Source organism: Cricetulus griseus, chromosome 2 (genome assembly GCF_003668045.3).
Source record: "Cricetulus griseus strain 17A/GY chromosome 2, alternate assembly CriGri-PICRH-1.0, whole genome shotgun sequence".
NCBI classification, from domain to species: Eukaryota; Metazoa; Chordata; class Mammalia; order Rodentia; family Cricetidae; genus Cricetulus; species Cricetulus griseus.
This window is the reverse complement of record NC_048595.1, coordinates 117,148,406-117,170,815: the sequence shown is the minus strand read 5'-3', so window position 1 is coordinate 117,170,815 and position 22,410 is coordinate 117,148,406. Positions and strand designations below refer to the sequence as shown.

At 38.0% G+C, this 22,410-nt stretch overlaps 1 protein-coding gene across 2 annotated transcripts in view; it reads left to right on the top strand.

Annotated features, from left to right (window-relative positions):
- The first annotated feature begins 364 nt into the window (after positions 1-364).
- Positions 365-22,410, top strand: part of Mms22l (MMS22 like, DNA repair protein) — a 110,175-nt gene continuing 88,129 nt past the window's right edge. Inside the window, exons 1-10 of one of the 2 annotated variants that reach the window (XM_027403446.2) lie at positions 365-548; positions 763-941; positions 1,662-1,787; positions 4,076-4,125; positions 6,293-6,380; positions 6,477-6,657; positions 9,786-9,876; positions 11,994-12,124; positions 13,214-13,327; positions 18,546-18,722. In XM_027403446.2, the coding sequence (XP_027259247.1) occupies positions 775-941; positions 1,662-1,787; positions 4,076-4,125; positions 6,293-6,380; positions 6,477-6,657; positions 9,786-9,876; positions 11,994-12,124; positions 13,214-13,327; positions 18,546-18,722 (1,125 nt within the window). In that variant the 5' untranslated portion in view covers positions 365-548; positions 763-774. Of the gene's footprint in view, positions 662-762; positions 942-1,661; positions 1,788-4,075; positions 4,126-6,292; positions 6,381-6,476; positions 6,658-9,785; positions 9,877-11,993; positions 12,125-13,213; positions 13,328-18,545; positions 18,723-22,410 lie in introns of both variants that reach the window. The other variant, XM_035439945.1, reaches the window with a different exon arrangement.

The window sequence follows — 22,410 nt, the reverse complement described above, 5'->3', positions numbered from 1 at the left end:
TCAGTGGCTTGAGTACACGGGCTTCTCTTTTCCAAGGTGCTCTCTTGGACCGTGCTTCCTACATCACCGGGAGGCCGGAAGAGGGTGACCAGGGGCGGGAGCTCCGCTGACCGGAAGCCGAGTCCAGCTGTTCTCACACCCTCCTCACTTCCGTCTAAACCGAGAACTCCCAGTTTCTCAGGAGGTTTCACCTCCCGAAGTCACAAAAGTCCGGAGAAAAACAAACTCCAGACTTCGGTATCCGTCCGGACCAACAGGCTATCGCGAGATTTCGGGCTCTGCCACTAGCTTCACTGAAGGCATCGCGAGAGGGCGGTGTCGGGGGCGGGGCAGACACGTCGTGGGCGGGGCACGCCGTGGCGGGAATTTCGCCTGCTTCCGGTTTGTTCCCGGAGTGTTCCGCGTTCTGGTTGCCGGCCCGCGGGTCTCCCGGGGGCGGAACGTTCGCTGCACCCGGGGCTCTTCCGTCACGGTGGCCCGCGCTGGAGGGCACAGAGGCGGCGGGGCCGTCTGTAGCATCCCTGTCCGCGCCAGGAAAGCCGCCTGAGGTGCGCGGGGGGCCTCAGCAGCCCCCTGTGGCCGGGAGGGAGCCAGGGCGGCGTTGGGAGGCTGGTCAGAGGGGCCCGAGAGGACGCCCGGATGTTTGCAGACCTGGCTGAAGGCACGTTGTGGGTTTCCGAGCCCCTCGGCTACTTTTCAGCGTGCTCCAGCTTCTCTCCCAAGCCTTGGAGGTGACTGTGAGGTACCACGGTGTCATTTCAGGGCACGATGTGAATGATGGATGGCGGTTCTGCCGTGTCCACGACGTTCCTGACGGACAGTTTGGAGCTGGAGCTGGGCACGGAGTGGTGCAAGCCCCCTCGCTTTTCTTGCGCTTTCGACAAGAGAGAAGGAGCGTTGTTTTCTGGAGAGTCCTACCTTGCCAGTGGCGCTCTTAAGCGGTAGGTAACAAAAACTAATCGAGGGCTCCCCATCAGTGTTTGTTTATGTTTGCTTAATTGGTACTGAAGTCTGAACTTTGGTGCCCACCAAATCTTGTTTGGTATGTATAGTACCTAGAAGGTTCCAGGCAGTGTGTCTGCCTTGCCTGGGTTTTGAGTCTTTTCTTGGTCATTGATAATCTCTTGCTTTCTGAGCAGCAGCCTAGGCTATTGGAGTTGGTGTTTCTTCTTAAGGACAGTACCAGTCTACAAGTTTTCAGTAGTTTGTAAGTAAGGACGCAACTGGGTTTTTGTTGCTCTGGGTGCTTTCCAGCCCTAAGTTGTCTGTGCATACAGAGTCATAGACTTAACTTTGGTTGAGTTTGCAGTAAATTGCAGTAAAATGGCTTTTCTTGAATTATTTTTATTAATGGAGGAAACCATTTTTTTTTTTTTGCTGGTTTTGTGGTTATACCCACTTAACAACCTTAAAAGCACATTACATAACTTCATAATGTTATCCCTCAGGCATAATTCAGAATATTTGGTGATTTAAAAACCCATCAGTTGTTCAAAGATAAAATACTATGACCGTGTGTATTGCCTAGAATCCTTTTAGGCTTTTGAGCCACATTGCCATTATTTTATGCAATATAAGGTGTAGATACCCAAGCATTTCCTGACTTATATATGCCTCGTATAGCCTGGATTCAAATGTTTAAGTCGCCATTCTCATTACAGGTTGATTTTAAATCTTGATCCATTACCAACTAACTTTGAAGAGGATACAGTAGAACTATTTGGCATCCAGTGGGTTACCGAAACAGCATTAGCAACTTCATGTCGAGAGCTCTTTCATTTATTCAGGTACATGTATGTCTGCTTTTAACCCCAGATTCTAGATGCTGTCTAGTTTTACATTGCTGGGTGTTTCCCAATACTGATTACAAAAGCATCGGGAATTGCTTTTGTTTTGTTCGTCTTACCATTATCCACATAACGGTTTTAAGGAGTTGTTTATATTGCTTTTCAGAGTCCTTATTACTGTGTGTGCAATGCTAGAGATAAAACACAGGCTATTGTAAATGTTAGGCAAGCATCGCACCACTGAGCTATATTTGCATTGAATAAATATTTACGTGTGTGTATAATATTCTATACATAACATTGTATATGCATTGTTTTTGTTCTTAAGACAGAGTCTCAGTTGTATTCATTGTGTAGTGCAGGTTGTTCTGAAACTTACAGCAATGCTCCTGGCTCAGCCTAATGAGTGCTGAAATTTTAGGTGTGTACCGTCATGCCTGGCCTTGGTTTTGTGACACCTTGTTTCGAAGACAAGTATTTAAAGATTTAAACTACATTCTGTGAGCCCTCATAAAGAGATGCCAGTGTATCTTTGATGTATTCTGTATTTTAAGTTCTTCCTTTTAAGTGATTGTACATTCATACAATCACACATTAACGAATGTGTGATTGTATGAATGTATACATGCATGCGTGGTGCTCACAGAGGTCATCTCTCTAGCGTGAGAGAAGAAGGGGAGTGAATTTTCTATAATTGTGAACATTATAGTGAATGGGTTTTGTTATTGTTTGGTTTGTTTTGGTTGGTTTTTGGAGACAGGGTTTCTGTGTTTGACTGTCTTGGACCTTGCTCTGTAGACTATGTTGGCCTGGAACTCACAGATACCCACCTGTGAGTATCTCTGCCTCCTGATTGCTGGGGTTAAAGGTGTCTGCCACCCTGGCCTGTCAAGAGTTGTTGCTGGTTACCCTTCTTTAGACACCTCTTGCGGGAGGGGGTGAGAAGATAAGATGCAGTACCAATGACTCAGGCACCAGGAGTCATTGAGTAGCACAGGCTGCTGCAGACTTAGGCCTGCCTTTATACCCCCTCCCAAGGTCCTATTGGCGTCTGTGGGTCAGGTGTCCCTACAGCCGTGTGTGCTGGCCCGAGCACCTGTGACAGGGTGACTGCTCCTTGGGTAGGCTGGCCACAGTTTCTCCTACAATGAATGAGTCTCTCCAATAGAATTTGGAGGCAAGTAGGAATTAAAATGAGGCAATCTATGGCTTTATATGTATAATTTTCATTTATATAACTGTTTTAGTTTACTTTTCTACTGCTGTGATTAAAGACCATGACAAAAAGCAACTTGGCAAGAAAAGAGTTAACTTAGCTTACAGGTTGCAGTCCATCATCACAGAAAGGCATGGTAGGAGTCTGGATATAGGATGAAGCAAAGACCACAAAGGAATGTTGTGTTCTGCCTTGTTCCCATGGCTTGCTCAGCCTGGTTTCTTATACCACCATCCCCGGTGAGCTGGGCCTCCCATATCATCATCAACCATGAATTAAGAAAATGCCGTAAGCCGGGCATTGGTGGCGCATGCCTTTAATCCCAGCACTCGGGGAGCAGAGGCAGGCAGATCTCTGAATTCGAGGCTAGACTGGTCTACAAGAGCTAGTTCCAGGACAGCCTCCAAAGCCACAGAGGAACCCTGTCTGGAGAAAAAAAAAGAAAATGCCTTTCCCTACAGGCAATCTGGTTGAGGCATTTTCTCAAATGAAGTTCTTCCTAGATGACTAACTTGTATCAACTTGACTAGGAACTAATCAGGGCAGTAATTCTTTTTATTTTCTGAACTACTATATAGCAGTATGATACAGTTTAACATAAAACTTAACCTTAAAAATGTTTGTTGTATCTTAAATTTCCTGAAGATAGAAATATCTCATTGTTACCAAAGGCTGTGATTTTGAAATAGTTTCTGAGATCATTTGTCTAAAGATACTTTTGTAAGTTTAGAGAGATGTACTTTATCTTAAAAAATTTGCGGTGTCTGAAGCTGACTTTTTTTTGCTTCTTTGTGGTTTTCGTATCGTGCATTCCCATCCCGCTTATCTCCCTGTTCCATCAGATCTTCCCTCTGCCCTTGCAACCCCCCCAAACAAAACCAAATTTAAACGGAAAAACCAAACCAAACAAAAACAAACAAAAGAAGAAACTTGTCATGGAAGCTTTTAATAAACATTTACAAAGTGAATTATAAAATAATGGAGCTATCCTGTAGTGTTAGAAACCTAACCCATGTAATTGGTATACACTTTACATTGTGCTAAAATTTACTCTCACATTTTTTTAAATCAGGCAACAGCTATTCAACTTGGAATCCTTAGTTCAAGTCAACTGTGATTTTGGTAAGTTTAATGTGTGCTTAATCACAGAAGAATGCCACTCTATTACACTGATGTATAATTGGGGTTTCATGAAAATGTGAAGTAAGTGCCTTTTTAGAGGGTCAGTGACTCTCAACGTTTGGGTTGACCCCTTCAGGGGTCACATATAAGAGATCCTGGATATTTACAGGATCAGATATTTACATTACAATTCATAACAGTAACAAAATTACAGTTAGGAAAGTAGTAACGGAAATAATTTTATGGTTGGAGGTTATTACAATATGAGGAACTGTATTAAAGGGTCACAGCATTAGGAAGGTTGAGAACCACAGTGTATCTGGTATTTTGAAAGAGTATGACATTTAAATTTTGTTAATGGTGAGAGTTATAGTATTTTTGTGAATTTTGTAGGATTTAAGGTAAATCTGACTTGAAAAAAACTTAAACTTTTCTAAGAGGATTATTTCTTTGGAATTGTGGAACGGGGTGGGAAATATAAATACAAGATAAAAAGTAACAGATCTCCCAGGACTCTTGGTCATCTCTCCTGCTTTCTACTTCTCTTTCCTTATGGCATTTAGCTGATTGCTGATTGCTTTATGTTGTTTCTGGTTTTTTAAGTTTAAGATAGGAGATATAGAACATAAGAAGCCTGGCAAACCTTTCTGATGTGTGGTGATTTATGGTTTTCATTCCTGCTTATTAGAAACTTGAACTGTTCTAACTGGTGTGCACTTTGTAGAGTTGTTTCCAATGTACTTTTTTAGTCTAAGGTGATGTTTCCTCTTATCACTGGGTAGATCAGCAGCTAAGGAGACCTGTAAATCACCACTCTATCTTACCTGGTTTCTTTGTTCTAGTGTGCTTTTGTCCAATATGTTTAATTTTTTAAAACTGAGATTGGCTGTCTCCTTAAGTAGGTTCTGTCTAGGTTCTCCCTGGGATAGTGGCTTAGAAACTACCTCTGTGTAGGAAGCTGTTATGATCATAAAGTTCCATTTCTAGGATAGAATTTAATTGTCATGATTGTAGTACTTGAAAACTTACTTTATGTTGTTTCTTGTTTTTTAAGTTTAAGATGGGAGATATAGAACATCTGAACTCTTTATTCCATCTTGCCCAGATGCAGAGGTTTTAGCAATTTTTAGAAAATACTATTTTCATGAGCTGAGATTTGTCAAAACTGTGTTTTGTGGTCCTGTGACAGAGTACCTGAGACAAAAGTCTTATTTAAGTATGGTTCTAGAGACAGAAAAAGTTATATCTGGTAGCTCCTTATTATAAAGGCACAAGATGGGCCTCATAGGCACCTGGAAAAGAGAGAAAGCTTGAGTAGTGAACTATGGTTGCAGCAGACCACACTGTCCTAGTAAATAATCACACCGTCTTAGTGAGTAATGGAATCTGTGATGGTGAGATGTCATTCATCCTTCTTGATAGTCGACTGGTCAGCTCTTCAGGCCCCTTTACTCCTAACCCCACTACAGTGGAAACTAAATTTCAGTGAAAGCTTTGGAGGGACAAACCAAACTAATACTATAGTAAAGATCAAAAAGATTTTACTTATTGGTGACATATCAAAGAGCAGTTTTAATATTTAGCTGTTAGCATAATCTTACTATTATTTCCAACTGCAATTTTTACAAAGTAGTAGCAATTTTATTCAAATGCTCATTTGAATTCAAACAAGTTTTATGTTAAATATGTATGAGAAATTTTTGTCCATAATTCTTACCCTGTTTTCTCTGTCTTTGTTTAGCTTTTGTCTCTCATAATTGTCAGTGTTTTGCATATAGCAGCAATGTATATAATTCTTAGTGATGTAGTTATTAAAGAAATTGAGTGAAACAGGTGGCAGAAGATGAGTTTAGGTGAATTATTCAAAGGCTATTTGGGCCTTATAAATCATTGTAAGGAGTTTTATTTCATTTTATATATAATATATATATATATAATATATATATATATATATAGGCCTTTATGTGCATTGACTTGAGAGCAACAAGAAATATGTAAAGTCCTATGGTGTGTTCTAATGAGAGACTAGAGAAAGTGGGTTATTTCAAGGTGTATTTGTTGTAAATACTTAATAGGTTAGATTTAAGATAAGCCTGTAAAAAAATTTTGGCCACTGTTCACTGACAGTTGTTTAAGCTATCTTTGATAGTGTCTATTTCCTTTTCAGGGAAGATAGCCACCTTACACTCCAAAGCAGACAGTATTAGGCAGCGATGTGTAACATTTCTCCACTACATTAAAGTTTTCATCTTCAGGTAGGAAAACGAATGGGTATTTTTCTTACTGCATGGATATCTGTGGGTATATTCACATAGATTCTTGTATACTTATTGTATCTAATGCCTTTTTAGGTGCCTGAAAGTACAAGACACCGAGAGCCACAATCTTCATGTCCATCCCTATGAGGCTTTGGAAGCTCAGCTTCCTTCGATGTTGGTTGATGAACTTCGTGGATTGCTTCTGTATATTGGACATCTAGCTGAACTTCCCAGTGTAACTCTAGGAGCATTTGTAAATCAAAACCAGATTAAGGTTTGATTAGTTTGTTTTTTAAATTATCCAACATTTTTCTCCCTCAAGAAAAAGTGTTCAAGTATAAGAAGAATTGGTACAAGCATGGCATGAAATGAAACTATGATCTCCTGTCAGGTTAATTGTGTGTTTTTACTATATAAATGTGCCTCTCCTTAGTTTCTCCATTTCCACAGCTTACTAAGCTTCTAGGAGTTATGGGAAGTATTAAATGATTAGTTTGCCTAAAGTGCTTACAATACTACTCTGAATCAATAGCTGTTCTCTATTTGAAAGTGTAAATGCTTAGAAATTTCAAATAAAAATTAACATCTTTGAAATTTCTGTCATTCTCATCAATAAAGGTTCGGGCAAATGCCATTTCATTTATATGTTACAGTGAAATTTAAGAAAAGGTATTTTTTTTTAAGACAGTGTCTTAAAAATCTGAGGCTGGCCTCAGTATGATCTTGGACTGCTGATCTTTCTGCCTTTTTCCCAAGTGTTGGGATTACACACTCAAACTATCATGCCCAGTTCATGGAGTGCTGGATCCTGGGTCTTTATGTGTGCTGGCACAGCAAACTACCAGCTATACCTTTGTTCTCAAAGAAAAATCATTGTATGGAAAATTATCATATGCAATTTTACACTTGCACATCCTAGCACAGCTTCATGGTAGAGTATTTATCACTTGCACAGTGATGGTTCTGTCCTCAAGACTTGAAAGGAAAAAAATTGGATTTTGAAACCCATATTTATATATTCTAAACTCTTAAGATTTTTTTCAAATGTGGTTGGTTGTTTTAACTATGCCTCTTTTTTCCACTAGTGATAGACACTCACTCTGAAGTTTGACTTTTTTAAAATGGTATTAATAGCACAGTATATAGGTAAATAACAAATTCTGTACCTGAAAATTGGAGCATAGGTAAATGACAAATTATAATTCATGTGATTCTCTGAACTTTTACTAATATCAGTAAGTTTTTAATAATGTGATACTTGTCAAAGAGGCAGAGGCAGGCGGATCTCTGTGAATTTGAGGCCAGCCTGGTCTACAGAGCGAGTTCTAGGACAACCTCCAAAGCAATACAGAGAAATCCTGTCTCGAAAACAAACAAACAAAGAAAAAACAAAGAAAAAGAAAACCATATATTTATAGTTGGTGAATTTTAACAAGAACAACAAAAATTGACTTTATCAGCAATCACTATGTAATAAGTTCTAAAATAATTAATAGGTTAATGTGTTTAATCCATGGAAAGTAAGCCAATTACTGCTTTTTACAATCTGTCGCAATAAAGGTACATGGTAGATTTTGGAGGGTAATTTCCCTTTCTGGTTTCTGTAAATTGAAGTGGTTGTATTTTCCGGATATCCATCAAATGAGTAAGAAAATAAACATGGAAAATTTGTCTGTTAGCAGAAAGAAGCCTTTGTGCACAAGGGTCTTTATCTGAGTTTTTGTGGACATTTTGATTTGTGTGTCTTGAAAAAATATTTTATTTCAAGTCTAGAAGACTAAGTATTAAAGCAGGAGAACTTCTTAAAATATAAGATATATACCAAAATACTGGTATGTAATAAAATATACTTTTAAAAACTTATGATTTTATATATTTTTATAGACAGTATATCAGCCTCAACTTAAATATGGAAAGCATTGTTTTAGCTACTATTTCCAGTTGAGCATCTATCTTAAAAATTTGCATTTGAGATGCTACTTATTAGATATTGTATATCAGTTTCTTTTATTTCTCTTTGTTTCTTTTTCATCAAATAACCTGACTTTCCAGATAGATGATTGGGGTGTGTATGTGCGTGCGTGCGTGCGTGCGTGCGTGCGTGCGTGCGTGCGTGCGTGCGTGCGTGCGTGCGTGCGTGTATTTATATTTGTTGATTGTTTTAATGTTGTATTATTTGTGCTGTTAAATACTTTGAGTTTTACATTTATGGCTACAGTTCATCTCTTTTACTATGTGTAGGGGGTGGGGTGCTAAAGAGACTCTCAGAGGTTAAGAGCAAGCTGCTCTTCCAGAAAGCTGGGTTTGATTCCCAGCCACATGATGGCTCACAGGCATTTGTAACTCCAGTTCCAGAGGATCTCATGTTTTCTTTTGGTCTCCGTGGTCACTAGGCATGCACATGGTGCATATACATACATCCAGACAACAGCCATATACATAATAATTAAAAAATATATAGGGAGATAGAATCCAATACTAGTTTCTGTAAATGGATGTGATAACTCTTTTAATGGATTACATTTCCCTCATTGATTTAAAATGTTTTATTTATCCTTCCCTATTTGTGCTGCTTGTTATCTCTCTCTGAGCCACTGTTATTTATTAGTCTAGCACTTTTGTGTTTGTATATCTGAAATTCTTCATCATTTGTTTGTGGGAATTTCAGTGGAACTTGTTAAATATAATTATTGTTTTACTGTGATACTTAATGTTGCATAGAGCTAAAGTTTTTGACTTGAGTTTGATAGAATTGAGTTTTTAATACTCAATCATGAATTGAGAGAGAAAAATTTTTACCTTTGTCAACTTCTTTTGCTTTCTCTCTCTTTTTTTATTTTTTATTTTTTAAATTTTTCGAGACAGGGTTTGTCTGTAACATCCCTGGCTGTCCTGGAACTCGCTCTATAGACCAGGCTGTCTTTGAATTCATAGAGGTCCTCCTGCCTCTGCCTCCTGAGTGCTGGAACTAAAGGCGTGTGCCCCCACTGCCTGGTCAACTTCCATTTCGTAATGAGGATGACTATATGTGATTGGCATGATAGTCTGAAGTTCTTTTTTATATTTTATGGTTTCTATTCACTCACAACATTAAAGAATTATTTGTTAGCTAATTTCTAAAGCAAAAACTGTATCTTAAGATTCCTTTATGGCTTTGTAGCTAAGTAGAATTAGTGGTCTATACTGCCTCAATCTATTTGGTCATCTGAGTAATGTTTCTGTATTAAACCAGCAAGTAAAAGATATTATCCTTTCAAGGATCTCCAGTGAGAATTCTCTAATCAAGACAATTTTTCTGAGACTTGGATCGTTAATTGGTTCTATATCTGTGTGTGGAGGAGTTTTCTTGATGTGTAAAATACCTAGTAAAATATGAATTTTTGCTGCTAATGTCATTCACAGATCTTCCCACCATCGTGGCATTTATTACATCTCTACTTGGATACCCATTGGCTGGTGCTGGAAATACTTCACATGCTGGGTGAAAAATTGAGTAAGTTTATGGGTTTCTGTCTTAATTCTTTTAAAAAATTCTAACTTTCATTGCTTTTAAAAATGAAATTAGCCAGCTGAGTATCCTGGCGTATAGTCTATAATCCCAGCTCTTAGAAGGCTGAGGTAGGATCATGAGGCCAGCCTGGATTATATATGAATTCTGGGTCAGCCTGAGCTATGAAGAGATTCCGTCTTCAAAAGAAGGTAAACAATTATATTAAATTGTAAGTACTTAATGTCATTTAAAAAAAAGTAGATAAGGAGATGTTTATTCCCTCTTTTCACCCAGAGTGTCTAATGTTCAAGCCCCACTCCCCTAGTCCCCTAGATAAGCGGAAAACGGTTCATCAGTTTATTTTACAGTCTTTGTATTCATTTTTGTTAATAACTGCAGGTAGTATAGTTGTACTTTTCATTGTGGTTGTTCATTTAGCAGTGTGTGTGTGTGTGTGTGTGTGTGTGTGTGTGTGTGTGTTTGCATGTATCAGCAGTCTGTTCACACTTGTGGCATGTATAGTAACCAGAAGTCAACATCAGAAATTTCCACCTTATTTTTTTGAGACCAGGTAGGTCTCTCATTTTTGTTTTTTCGAGACAAAAATGAGATCTGTGAATGATTTGTGAATGACATTAGCAGCAAAAATTCATACTTTACTAGGTTTCCTCTGTGTAACAGTCCTGGCTGTCTTGGGACTCGCCTTGTAGACAGGCCTGTCTTGAACTCACAGAGACCCATCTGCCACTGTCTCCAGAGTGTTGAGATTAAAGACTTGGGTGACCACTACCTGGCTGAGACAAAGTCTCTTACTAACTGAACATGGACATGCCATTTTGGCTAAACAAACAAGCCAACAGGCCCTCATGATCTTCCTTCCCTAGCACTAGATTGTAGGCCCTTGCTGTTGTATCCAGCTTTTGCTTGAGTGGTGGGAATTTGTAGTGATGCAGCAGCATGTTACTGGCTAAAATACCTCTCCAACTCCCATTCAGCAGCAAAATCCCATTTAGCAATTCCCATTTAGGTATCTGTTTGGGAAAGCACTTTTGGTTCAGTTTTTTTGATGCTGTGTTACAGATCTACACTAATTTAGCCATGTCTCTCTTTAACAATAGTTTCTAGATTTCTTTAAATAAATGTTTCCCAGAAGATACATATGCATATACCTTTAATCTTTGTATACATTCTATAAAATATTTTCTTAGACATAGAATGGAATATTGAAGTTTTTGATGTTAATTTTAGGTTGTGTGCTTTTGCTTCAGACTCATGCCAGTAATGGACTTATGTATTGCTGATACATGGAAAGCGATACTGAATGTCTTTTTCTTTTGAGGTTTTCTGGTTATCAGTTAACTGCCACATTTCTATAATTTTAATTTTCTTTCAGAAATTTTCTAACTTTTTAAGAAACTTATATTTCTAATGTTGTGAATTATTTTTTGTTTTGTTTGTATTTCTAATGCTGTGAATTATTTTTTGTTTTTTGTTTGTTTGGTTTATTTATTTATTTATTTATTGAAACGGAGTTTCACTAACTGTTTAGCTCTGGCTGACCTAGATCTCCGTATGTTGACCAGGCTATCCTCCTGTCCTGAAACTGAAAGAGAGCCACATGCCTCCACCTTTGGACTGTTGGGATTAAAGTTATGTTCATAGACACACACATAAACAAAAGGCATTCACAGATTTATAATTACTGTATTTCATATTTTTAGAACAATATTCAAGTGGATACGCTGATGTAGATATAAGTTTTGGTTATTGTTTACCTTGGTTTGCTCTGTTTTATGCCACAAAAGAATTACAAGTACTAAACATACTAGCATATTGTATCTGTTTTGTTCTTAGAGAACTGATGTTTTTCTTTTAAAGTGATAGAGCAGTAAGCTTTTCAAAGGTGGCCTCATTAATACAAGAGAAGTCAATTAAACTGAATATAGAATTAGAAAAGATTTAGGTAATGGCTGGACCAATAAACAGTTATTCTTAAATTTAACTTACAAAAAAAATCTTAAATTGTGTTTTTCTTTAGTAAGATTTTAAGAGGCAAAATCATTTTCTTGAGAATTAATAAAAATCTGTGGTTTTAAAGTAGAATTTATTTTATTTTGCAGAACAAGTTGTTTATGCTCGTCATTTTATCAGTCAGGCAGGTGACAGTTTAACCAATGTCAGCCTATTTGAAGAACATTGTGAAAATCTTCTTTGTGACTTAATAAGCCTGTCACTCAACAGATATGATAAGGTAATACTTTAAGAATTATTAATGTTTTAATGGTAACAATCCTTAGTATATGTGGTTTAATATATAAGAATTTGAAATGGTTTCCATGTTAAAAAGTTTCTTTTTTTCTGTTTAGTTACTGGTATCTGTGAACTAAGTGTTATGAGAATGTAAATGCTTACATTTGATAGAATATTGTTATATATAATGCTGATATATATATTTATATCTGCTTGATATAAATGTTTACATTAGGCTGGAATTCATCTTACAAGTTAGTTTTTGTTTTTTGTTTTTTGTTTTTTGAGACAGGGTTTCTCTGTGTAGCTTTGGAGCCTATCCTGGCAAGTTAATTTTAATTTTTAAGTGGTACATTAAAATATAAAGTCAAGACATTTTAATGTGGTAAATCATGTTTTGATAAACATTCATCAAAACATATTATATAAAACAGGTTAAATATTTATCAAATCTTTATTATTATAGTAAAAACATTCAGAATACTTTGTTTTAGCTTTAGTTTTAGTTAAGTATGTACCTACTTAACTTGTGTAGTTGTGTACTGGAACTCCTTATTCCTGCCTATTAGTAGGTTGGAGCATGTTTGCTTTGCCTTATAACAAATGCAAATTTATTTCTAAGTTTCTGTCAGGAATCTGTTGGAAGTGTGTGTGTGTGTGTGTGTGTGTGTGTGTGTGTTTCTGCCTGCCTGCCTGCCTGTCTGTCTGTCTTAGATAGACCTGACTGTGAGCTTCATTCAATCCTATAGTCAAAACAAGGGTTATATAAAGAATGTTATACTAGAAAATACTTTTGCCAATGTCCCTTTCACTTTCTTTAGTTGCTGTTACATTGCTGTGCTGATTTTAGTCCCGGCAGAGCTTATTTCTAATGAAATCTTAAATGTGTACTGCTTAACCCATGCTTGAAAAGTTTTTTTTTTTTTTTTTTTTTTTTCTGAAAACTAAGGTTATTAGTTACTTTGGTTGTAAAGGGTATTTTTTTTAAAAAGTTAGTGAAATGACACTTTTTCTTAAATTGAGAAAAACATTTTAACTCTTTGTAACAATTAGCCATGTGACATGTAAATAGCTCTGTTTCTTTTTGTAGATTAGGCCTTCAGAAGCATTAATGGTTAATCATTACTCGTGCGCCTGTGTTAAAGAATTATGGGTTCTACTTATTCATCTTCTAGACCACAGAAGTAAATGGTCTGTTGCAGAAGTAAGTTGGAAAATTGATAATTACTTGTTACTAATTCGTATATTGAATATCTCTATGTAGGAGAATGGCTACTCAAATCACATACAGTGTTTTGTTTACATAGTAGGGTATTCTGTTCTATTAGCTGTATCTTCTAGAGAACATGCATTAGTAGAATGTATAAGGATGTCTGTTACAAGAGATTGACTAACATGGTTATAGAAGCTGATCCTGGGATGTATAGATGGCAAACTGGAGACCCAGGAGAACTGATCACACAAGTTACAGTCCGAGGAGAAAGACCCGAAAACCAGAGGAGCCAACAGATCTAGTATTATTCCAAAGCTGAAGGGAGGGGAATATTGCCACACCAACTTGAAGAAGACTTCCTTGATGTACAGGCAGCTTTTTAGTTTGAATGACGTCTGGTTAGTTGGAGGGACTCATCTTGCTTTACTTAACCTACTAATTTCAGTGTTAACTTCAAGAAAATTCAAAATGTGCATCCAGTATAACATTTAACCTACTATCTGTGTACTCTGTGCCATATAAAATGAACATTGAACATGGTAGAATGAGGTTTCTTGAAGTAATATGATTTCCACAATACATTGTGAAATGACATGAGCAAAGTGCAAGGATTATACTCTACCACTTTTTATGTAGGAAAGCAGAAAAAAGGGTGTGTGTGCCCATGTGCTGCTATACACAAAGAAATACTGGAATTGCAAGATGCTGTTGGCCTTGATGAATAAAAAAGCATAAATTGCTGAGTGTTGATGTAGAAGTGTCACAAGCAGTGAGGCAGGAGCCATAGATAGATCCGATGCATCCTGAGGGGATCTCTTCAGGGAGCTCTTCTGAAGTGAAAGTGGAATTCTTGACTTCACCTCAGAGAAGTATTTCAGGATGAGTTGGTAGGAAGCGGAGTTGGAGTTAAGTGGTTGGCCTGCCTGCCTGCCTGCCTGCCTGCCTGCCTGTCTGTATCTATCTGTATCTATCTGTATGTATCTATCATCTTCTTTCCTCCATCCATCCATCGTTACATCATTTCCTCCCTTCAAACCCTCTCATCTATTCCCTACTGCTTGGCTCTAATTCAGATTTAACAGTCTCTTTTTCTTTATTTACATGTATATTTGTGTGTATTGGTGTGATTTTTCTTTGTGGAAGGCTGTTTTTCTCACTCTTAACATTCTGTAGTTGCCTGTAATTCTTTCTGTAGAACTGAAGCTTCCTGTGCTTTCCCCCTTCCTTGGTGTCATTCTTGTTCACTTTGTGTTTAGCAGCTATGACGGTGACATATCATGGGTGTAGCTTCTCTGACACAGCAAGATTCCTGTTTCTTTGACTCTTGTCATCTCCACCATCCCTTTCTGAAACAATCCCTGATCCTTATGTGCCTTAGTTTGTTGTAGATGTTATCAGATGAGATGGTGCTCTACTACTTTACCTTTGATCAGCTGTGTGTTTTTGTTGTGGTCTCCAATTATAAATTTCCTCGAGAAGAGGTAAGACCTATACATATCTGTGAGTGTAAGGACAGCTTTTTAGAATATAGTTGAGTATTATATTGGTTTCATAAAATGGCATTTGTAGTTTCATCTTAAGATTCATGACTACACTAGCCCAGAGAAGTTGGTTAGGTTTCTGGTTATATCAGATTTCCTTCTTGAGTGGGTCTTAGAAGTCCAATTAGAGAGCTGTTGTTACTGCCAAGGTATATTTGCCCCTACTGCACCTTTATGGTTATCATCATCTGTTGGTTGTTGTAGTTAATGCTTGTCATACCTTGTAGAGCTATTGGTTGCTTTTCTCATGCCCCCCCCCCTTTTTTTTTTTTTTTTTTTTTTTGGTTTGGTCAGATAATGTATTAGTTAAGATTCTCTAGAGAAACTGATTGACTAAATCTCTGTGTAAGAGTGGGATTTATTAAAATGGTTAATAGGTTATGGTACAAATATCCCAACAATTGCTGTCTCCTGATGGAAAGTCCATGAATCCAGTAAGTAGTGTTCAGTCTAAGAGTCTGGAAGTCTGTCTCATCTGCTTTTCAGTATATGCCAGAATTTGAAAGTAGACTCTGATACAAGGGAAGGAATAAAGTTGCCAGCGAGAATGAGGGCAAGCAGGCAAAGAGCCAAGAGCTTCCCCTTTTCCATGTTTATATAGGCTGCCACCAAAACATTTGGTGAAGACTTAAGGCAGATCTTCCCACCTCAAAAGATCTGGCTTTAGGGAAGGTCTTCCCACTTCAAATGATTCAGTTAAGAAAATCTCTCACAGGTTTACCCATCTGCTTGGGTTTTAGTTAATCCCAGATATAGTCAGGTTGACAATCAAGGATAGCCATCACAAGTCTACTCATTGTCAACTTGATACATGCTGATATCTCCTTATTTCATAATTATGCCTAACATGATATAACTGAACTTGTATAACCTCATATGCATTATATATTTTAGAATAGGTGGCAGTGTTCCTAGAAGGACATTCTTTTAGTATCTCAAAACTTGAAGATGATAAATTCTCTCAGTTGATGTTACATTACATGATAAATCCAGGAAAGAAAACACAAATACTTTTGTGCAAACACATACTTAACAAACTATGACAGATACTTGTCAGTTATAATCCTCATTTCTGCAACTGTTCATGTGAACTTAGTATACAGTGTTCTACATGCATACCAGAAGAGGACACCAGATCTCATTACAGATGGTTGTGAGCTACCATATGGTTGCTGGGAATTGAACTCAGGACCTCTGGAAGAGCAGACAGTGCTCTTAACCTCTGAGCCATTTCTCTAGCCCCTTAGTTGGTATTTTTAACTACCTTTCTCTGTTACATTCTGTGTTTCCTCCATCCTTAGCAAGAGCCTCAGCAATTTCTTCTGGAGGAGTGACTAATTGAAGGATCTCTGCCCTTTATCATCCTGCCTGGATTAGGCTATTGTAGTTTCCCATTGACTTTAATCACCTGACATGGTAGTACCAAATGATGCCCTGCAGGATCTCCTGTACTCCAGACATAATCTTTCTTACCTCCATTGTAAAGAAGCAATCCAATTTCCCTACGGCAATCTGGATCGGTCACCTCTCCTAACACTATTACCCCTTCTCAGCCTTTTGGCTTAAGGGCATCAGAAGCCCAAAGTGGCCAAGGGGAAATCAGCTTCTGGTCCAGTGGAACATTTGAATGTTTGTTGTGTCTCTTGGCAGGAGCACTCCCCCTCTGGAATCAAAACCACCCCTATTTGCAGATGACATGGATCTCTCTCACCCTTTTCCTTCCCCCCTCCCCCCTCTCCTTCCCCATCCCTCCCTTCTTTTTCCCCTCCCTCCTCTCCCTCTCTCTGTCTCTCTGTGTCTCTGTCTCTCTGTCTCTCTCTCTCTCTCATATATTTTACATAATAGACCTCAAAATTTCTGTTAGAAAACTTCTAGAAAAGATAAACAAATTCATCAGTGTTAGGATACAGAATCAACAATAGGGTATGTGTTGTGGGAAGAATTCTGAATGCATATGAGAAATTGGCACCTTTAGAGGTGGAAATATAGATGTCTGCATGAGTTGTTGTAGAAAGTCGTTTCCCCAAAGACTAGTTTGAACGTGAGTAACATAAGTCTGTCTGACTGCCATTGTACCTTCTGGACCTGTGCATTGTAATTGTGTAGTACTTTGTTTAACCTTCTTAGAATTCATAGTTCCCAACCCTATTAGGGTTTTGATTTTCTTGGTGTCGTTATGTTCTGCTTTTTGTTTCTGATTTTGTTAATTTGGACATTCTCTTTTTACTTAGGTTGAGTAAAAGTTTGTTTTTCTTGTTGATTTTTTTTCTTCAAGAACTTTTTGTTTCATTGATTCTTTGTATTGCTATCTTCGTTTCTATTTTATTGATTTCAGCCATCAATTTGATTATTTCCTGCTCTCTACTCCTATTTGCTTCATTTTGTTTTAGAGTTTTCACATAATGCTGTTGATTTGCTAGTATGAGGTCTCTCCAATTTCCTTATGTAGGAACTTAGTGCTATGAAATTTCCTATTAACACCACTTTCACTGAGTCCCATAGGGCTGGGTATGTTGTACATTGATTTTTATTGAATTCTAGGAAGTTTTAATTTCGTATTCCTTCCTTGACTCAGCATTCATTTATTAGAGAGTTGTTCAGTTTCCATGAGTTTGTAGGCTTTCTGTTGTTGAAATCAATTTTTTTTTTTTTCCCCCGAGACAGGGTTTCTCTGTGGCTTTGGAGGCTGTTGTCCTGGAACTAGCTCTTGTAGACCAGGCTGGTCTCGAACTCACAGATATCCTCTGCCTCCCCAGTACTGGGATTAAAGGCGTGCTCCACCAATGCCCGGCTTGAAATCAATTTTAATCTGTGGTGCTTCACAGGATGCAGGGGGCTATTTCAATTTTCTTGTATCTATTTAGACCTGCTTTGTGCCTGAAATTATTTTCCGGCCAGAGTTACCTGGGATTTTGTTGGCATCAGGTGGAGTAGGTGTTTCCTCAGTATTTGTGGGCTAGGATATGGTGGTGGGGAGAAAGGGTGCTTGGTGGAGGGGGATAGTTTGGGCAGGCACTGAGGGAGTGTTGGTGTTCTGTGGGCAGAGGCCTTACCACTTAGTTCTGAGTGCCATCATGACTCTGGTAATACAAGGTGATTCCACCTGAATTGTGGGCTGGTATAAAGTGATGGGGACAGGGGGAGTTATGGTAGGCTGAGTGAGCTCCAAGCAAGTGGTGGTGGTCTGCAGGCATTGGTCGGGGGATCTTAACTGGTCCTGGGTGCTGGTGTGGCTTCCAGCAAACTAGGGGGGCTTTTACCTGAGTTGTGAGCCCAGATATGGTGATGAGGAGCAGTGGGCAGTTGGTAGTATGCTGAGCTGGCTCTTAGTGTTGGAGGTCTGTGTGTGTGTGTGTGTGTGGGTGTGGGTGTGTGTGTGGGTGTGGGTGTGGGTGTGGGTGCCGGGAGGGGGAGGTTACTTGAGGTTCTCTAAAGTTTTATTAGTCGTTCCCTGTGAGGATTACCAGATGATATATTTAAAAGATAAACTTTCAGAACGTTCTATTGGGTGTTGACAAAAGATAGCTGTAAAATATAAACACATCAAGGTTCATAATTGTTGCTTGGTTTTGTGTGTGTACTTCATTATGAACAGGATAAACTTTAAGTCAAAGGCCTTTAAAATAGTGTCTTAATTTAACGGAATTATTTTCTTTTTGTTTCTATAGTCATTTTGGAATTGGTTGAATAAACTTCTTAAAAGACTTTTTGAAAAATCAAGTGACCAAAGAAGACCTTCTGTTTCTCTGACCCAGGCCAAGGATCCATTAGGCTTTAGTTGGTGGATTAGTGTTCATGTAGCATCATTGTACCATATTGATCGCCATGGTGTATCAGATGATCTGGTAAGAACTATGTTTGTTTTTGTTTTTAATTTTTGTATACTGTCAGTTAATGTTTCTTTAAAGACAAATATAAAGTAAATGAGTAGTAAATAAAAACTCAGGCCATGGGGAAACATAAACATTTTCTATGTTTAATGTTTCTGTAAACATCTACTAATCTTGAAGAGTTATAAAGGTTGCAGTTTTATTATTTAATATTGGAAAACAATTTGTACATGTCTTGGTCTCTCCAATCTTGGTTCTGCTTATAAGTTGTCTGGACTTTGAGTAAATTGATCAAGATTTTCTGATCCTCTGTTTCCTTATGGGAAAATCATGGGTTTGCATTGCTCCAAAGTTTCCTTCTAGTTATAAATTCTTCAAGAGTACCAAAGGGCACACATATATATGTCTCCCTGAAATGAATCAGTTGGATTTGTATGTAATAGAATGAAAGTTTCTCTTTGGGAGCTGGAGATACAGCTCAGTGGTTAAGAACACTAAAGCAAAGGACCTGAGTTTTGTTCACTGCATCCATACTGGGCAGGTCACAGCTATCTACTGTACTCTTTGGGCCTGCTGCAGGCAACTGCAGTGGTGATCAAATCCACACACATATACACGTAATTTTAAAAGAAAGAATTTTCTTTTAAAAGTGTTTCTTTTAAGCCAGGCATTGGTGGTGCACGCCTTTAATCCCAGCACTCGGGAGGCAGAGGCAGGCGGATCTCTGTGAGGTCGAGGCCAGCCTGGTCTCATGGTCTCCAGAGCGAGTGCCAGGATAGGCTCCAAAGCTACACAGAGAAACCCTGTCTTGAAAAAACAAACAAAACATACAAACAAAAAAAAGTTTCTTTTAAGCCAAGCAATGGTGGCACATGCCTTTAATCCCCGAACTTGGGATGCAGAGGCAGGAGGATCTCTGTGAGTTCAAGACCAGCCTGGTCTACAAGAGCTAAGTTCCAGGCCCCCTCCAAAGCCACAGAGACACACTGTCTCAAAACAACCCCCTCCCCCCCAAAAAATCAAAGTGTTTCTTTTGCATAACATTTCTTTAGATGTGCTTTTCCTTAAATCTTTTTAGCAATTATCAAATTTACTTCAAACAAGAAGACAGGTTTTTATCTATTGAATTGTTTAGTTGGAAACATTCTTTTATGGTATTACTTAAAATTTCTTGTGACTTAAACCACTTAGTAAATATATTTATTTGAAACCCTGTTTGATGTTTTTAATTTTTATATGTGTATAATTTCTTCCATTCTCAGAAAACAACAGAATTATACCAACATATCAGTTCCATGAAATTCAGTCTTCTGAGGCAGGGGGTCTGATACAAATTCAAGGCTAGCCTGGGTCAGCCTGGGCTATGGGGTAAAGTCTTATCTCAAAATCCAGCCCCCCAAATAAAACAGGCAGGTTTTTGGGCCTCAACTCTGTAGATCCTTATGTAGTAATCTGATTTGGGGTTTGTGAATCTTTGATTAAAATATTCCTTGGTTTCAGCTTCTGGAGGTATGGAAAATCATTCTCTATGCTTGTTGTGTTAGGGTTTTTATTGCTGTGAACAGGCACCATGACCACAGAAACTCTTATAAAGGAAAATGTTTAATTGGGTGGCTTACAGTTTAGAGGTTCAGTCCATTATCATTATGGTGGGACATGACAGCCTGCAGCCAGACATGGTGCTGCAGAAAGAGCTAAGAATTTTACATCTATGATCCACAGGCAACAGGCAGTGAAGTGTCTGACTGTGTGTAGCTTGAGCATAGGAGACCTCAAAGCCCACCCCCATAGTGACACGCTTCTTCCAATAATACCACACCTATTCCAACAAGGCCACATCTCCTAATAGTGCCACTCCCAATGAACTTATGGAGCAAATTAATTCAAACTACCACACTTATGAAATGTGCTCCTTGATAGAGTGGGCAGGTTTGTTCTTTGAAGCATTGAACAACTTGATCTCAGATGTCATCTGTGGTATCTGCATGTTAGGACTGACAGTATTGTAGCAATAGAAAAGCCTCTGGAAGTCCTCCAGATATTTCCTTTAATAACAAAAGCTATTTAAGGAAATCTCAAAATTAGCTTAGTGTTGTAAGAAGTTCATGTGTACCTCAGTATGGCAATGTAAGCTGCCATTTCTTTTTCTTTTGAAAAATAAGTAGAGTGAATTTATACAGATGAACTGCATATCCTTTGGTTCTGTTCATGAGAGTTTGCTTTACTGATGCATAATAAATACTCAAATTTTAGCAGTTGTCATAATTCCTCTTATGGCCCATTTATTAAATACTTTTGTGAAATAGTATGCTGATGTTTAACATCATTTAATTATTAGAATATTAGAGCAACATTAAGAGAACTAAAAGATTGCCTATAATTCTGAAGTCCCAACCTAAGCATTTTTATTTCTCTTCCTGTCTATGTAATTCCTCTAAGAATACATTCTTTATTTTAATCAGCGTACATAAACGTAGTACTTTGCCAAGCACTTCTGAGTTGTGTTAGGTGTTGTAATAAATGTTGATAAGAGGATCTATATGAAATGCATTGTATTTGCTTTGCTTCAGGGGATATGCTTTTAGTTTATTAATATTTGTTCGAACTGTAGTAACACTGTTTGTAGTGGGTGCTCTATTTCAGTAGTGGTTGATACTTACCTCTAGATAGTCCTAGTGTTGTTCTGTCATTGCTGTTACTATGCACTGGTGGTTTATTCTGAGAACTCTGGAGATTATTGCTTTTATTAATGTGGAGTCAAGATAGTGAATGTCTGTTGTCTTCTAACTTTGTTCCTCTGTGCCCCCCCCCCCTTTTTTTTCCGTTTTTCGTGACAGGGTTTCTCTGGCTTTGGAGGATGTCCTGGAACTAGCTCTTGTAAACCAGGCTGGTCTTGAACTCACAGAGATTCCTCTGCCTCTGCCTCTGCCTCTGCCTCTGCCTCTGCCTCTGCCTCTGCCTCTGCCTCTGCCTCTGCCTCTGCCTCTGCCTCTGCCTCTGCCTCTGCCTCTGCCTCTGCCTCTGCCTCTAGAGTGCTGGGATTAAAGGTGTGTGCCATCACCGCCCGGCTCCTCTGTGACTTTCTTTTGTCAGAATACTTAAAAAATTTGTCTGCAATCATATTTTTTTTATGTAGAAGGATTTTTAAAGGAAACTGCCACATTTGAAAATGGAAGCTTTTCTGTAATAAAAATAATTACAATATATTTATGTATGTACATATGAAATAAAAGTTTCTTTTAGATGTATATTCTCAGAGTTTCCAATATTTATGAAGTTTGTTACGGCTTTTAAAGAAATAGTTTGGTCTTTCCATTAGTAGTAGTTTTTATTAGGCTGGAAATGCATATTGCATTTGCAGTATATTTGATATACCAATGATTATTCATTTTTTAGTGTGGTAAAAAGTAGGAGAGAAAATGACATATCCATTTTACAGATAAAGAAGTAGAGATACATAGTGATCAAGAGTCACTTTATTTTGTCACTTAGGTAAACCTGATCACAAGTAGATCTTTGGTAGCATAACCATGTGCTCCAATTTGCCATAATTAATCCTTTCTATTTCAGCTGACATATAATCTGATTTTCAATTTTATTTCACAAGTTACCTCATTAGTAAATTAGATGGTCATTCTTATCTATTACTATAAAGGTATATTGGTTGATTCAATCCTCTGGCAGTGTGGATTGTAGACTGGTA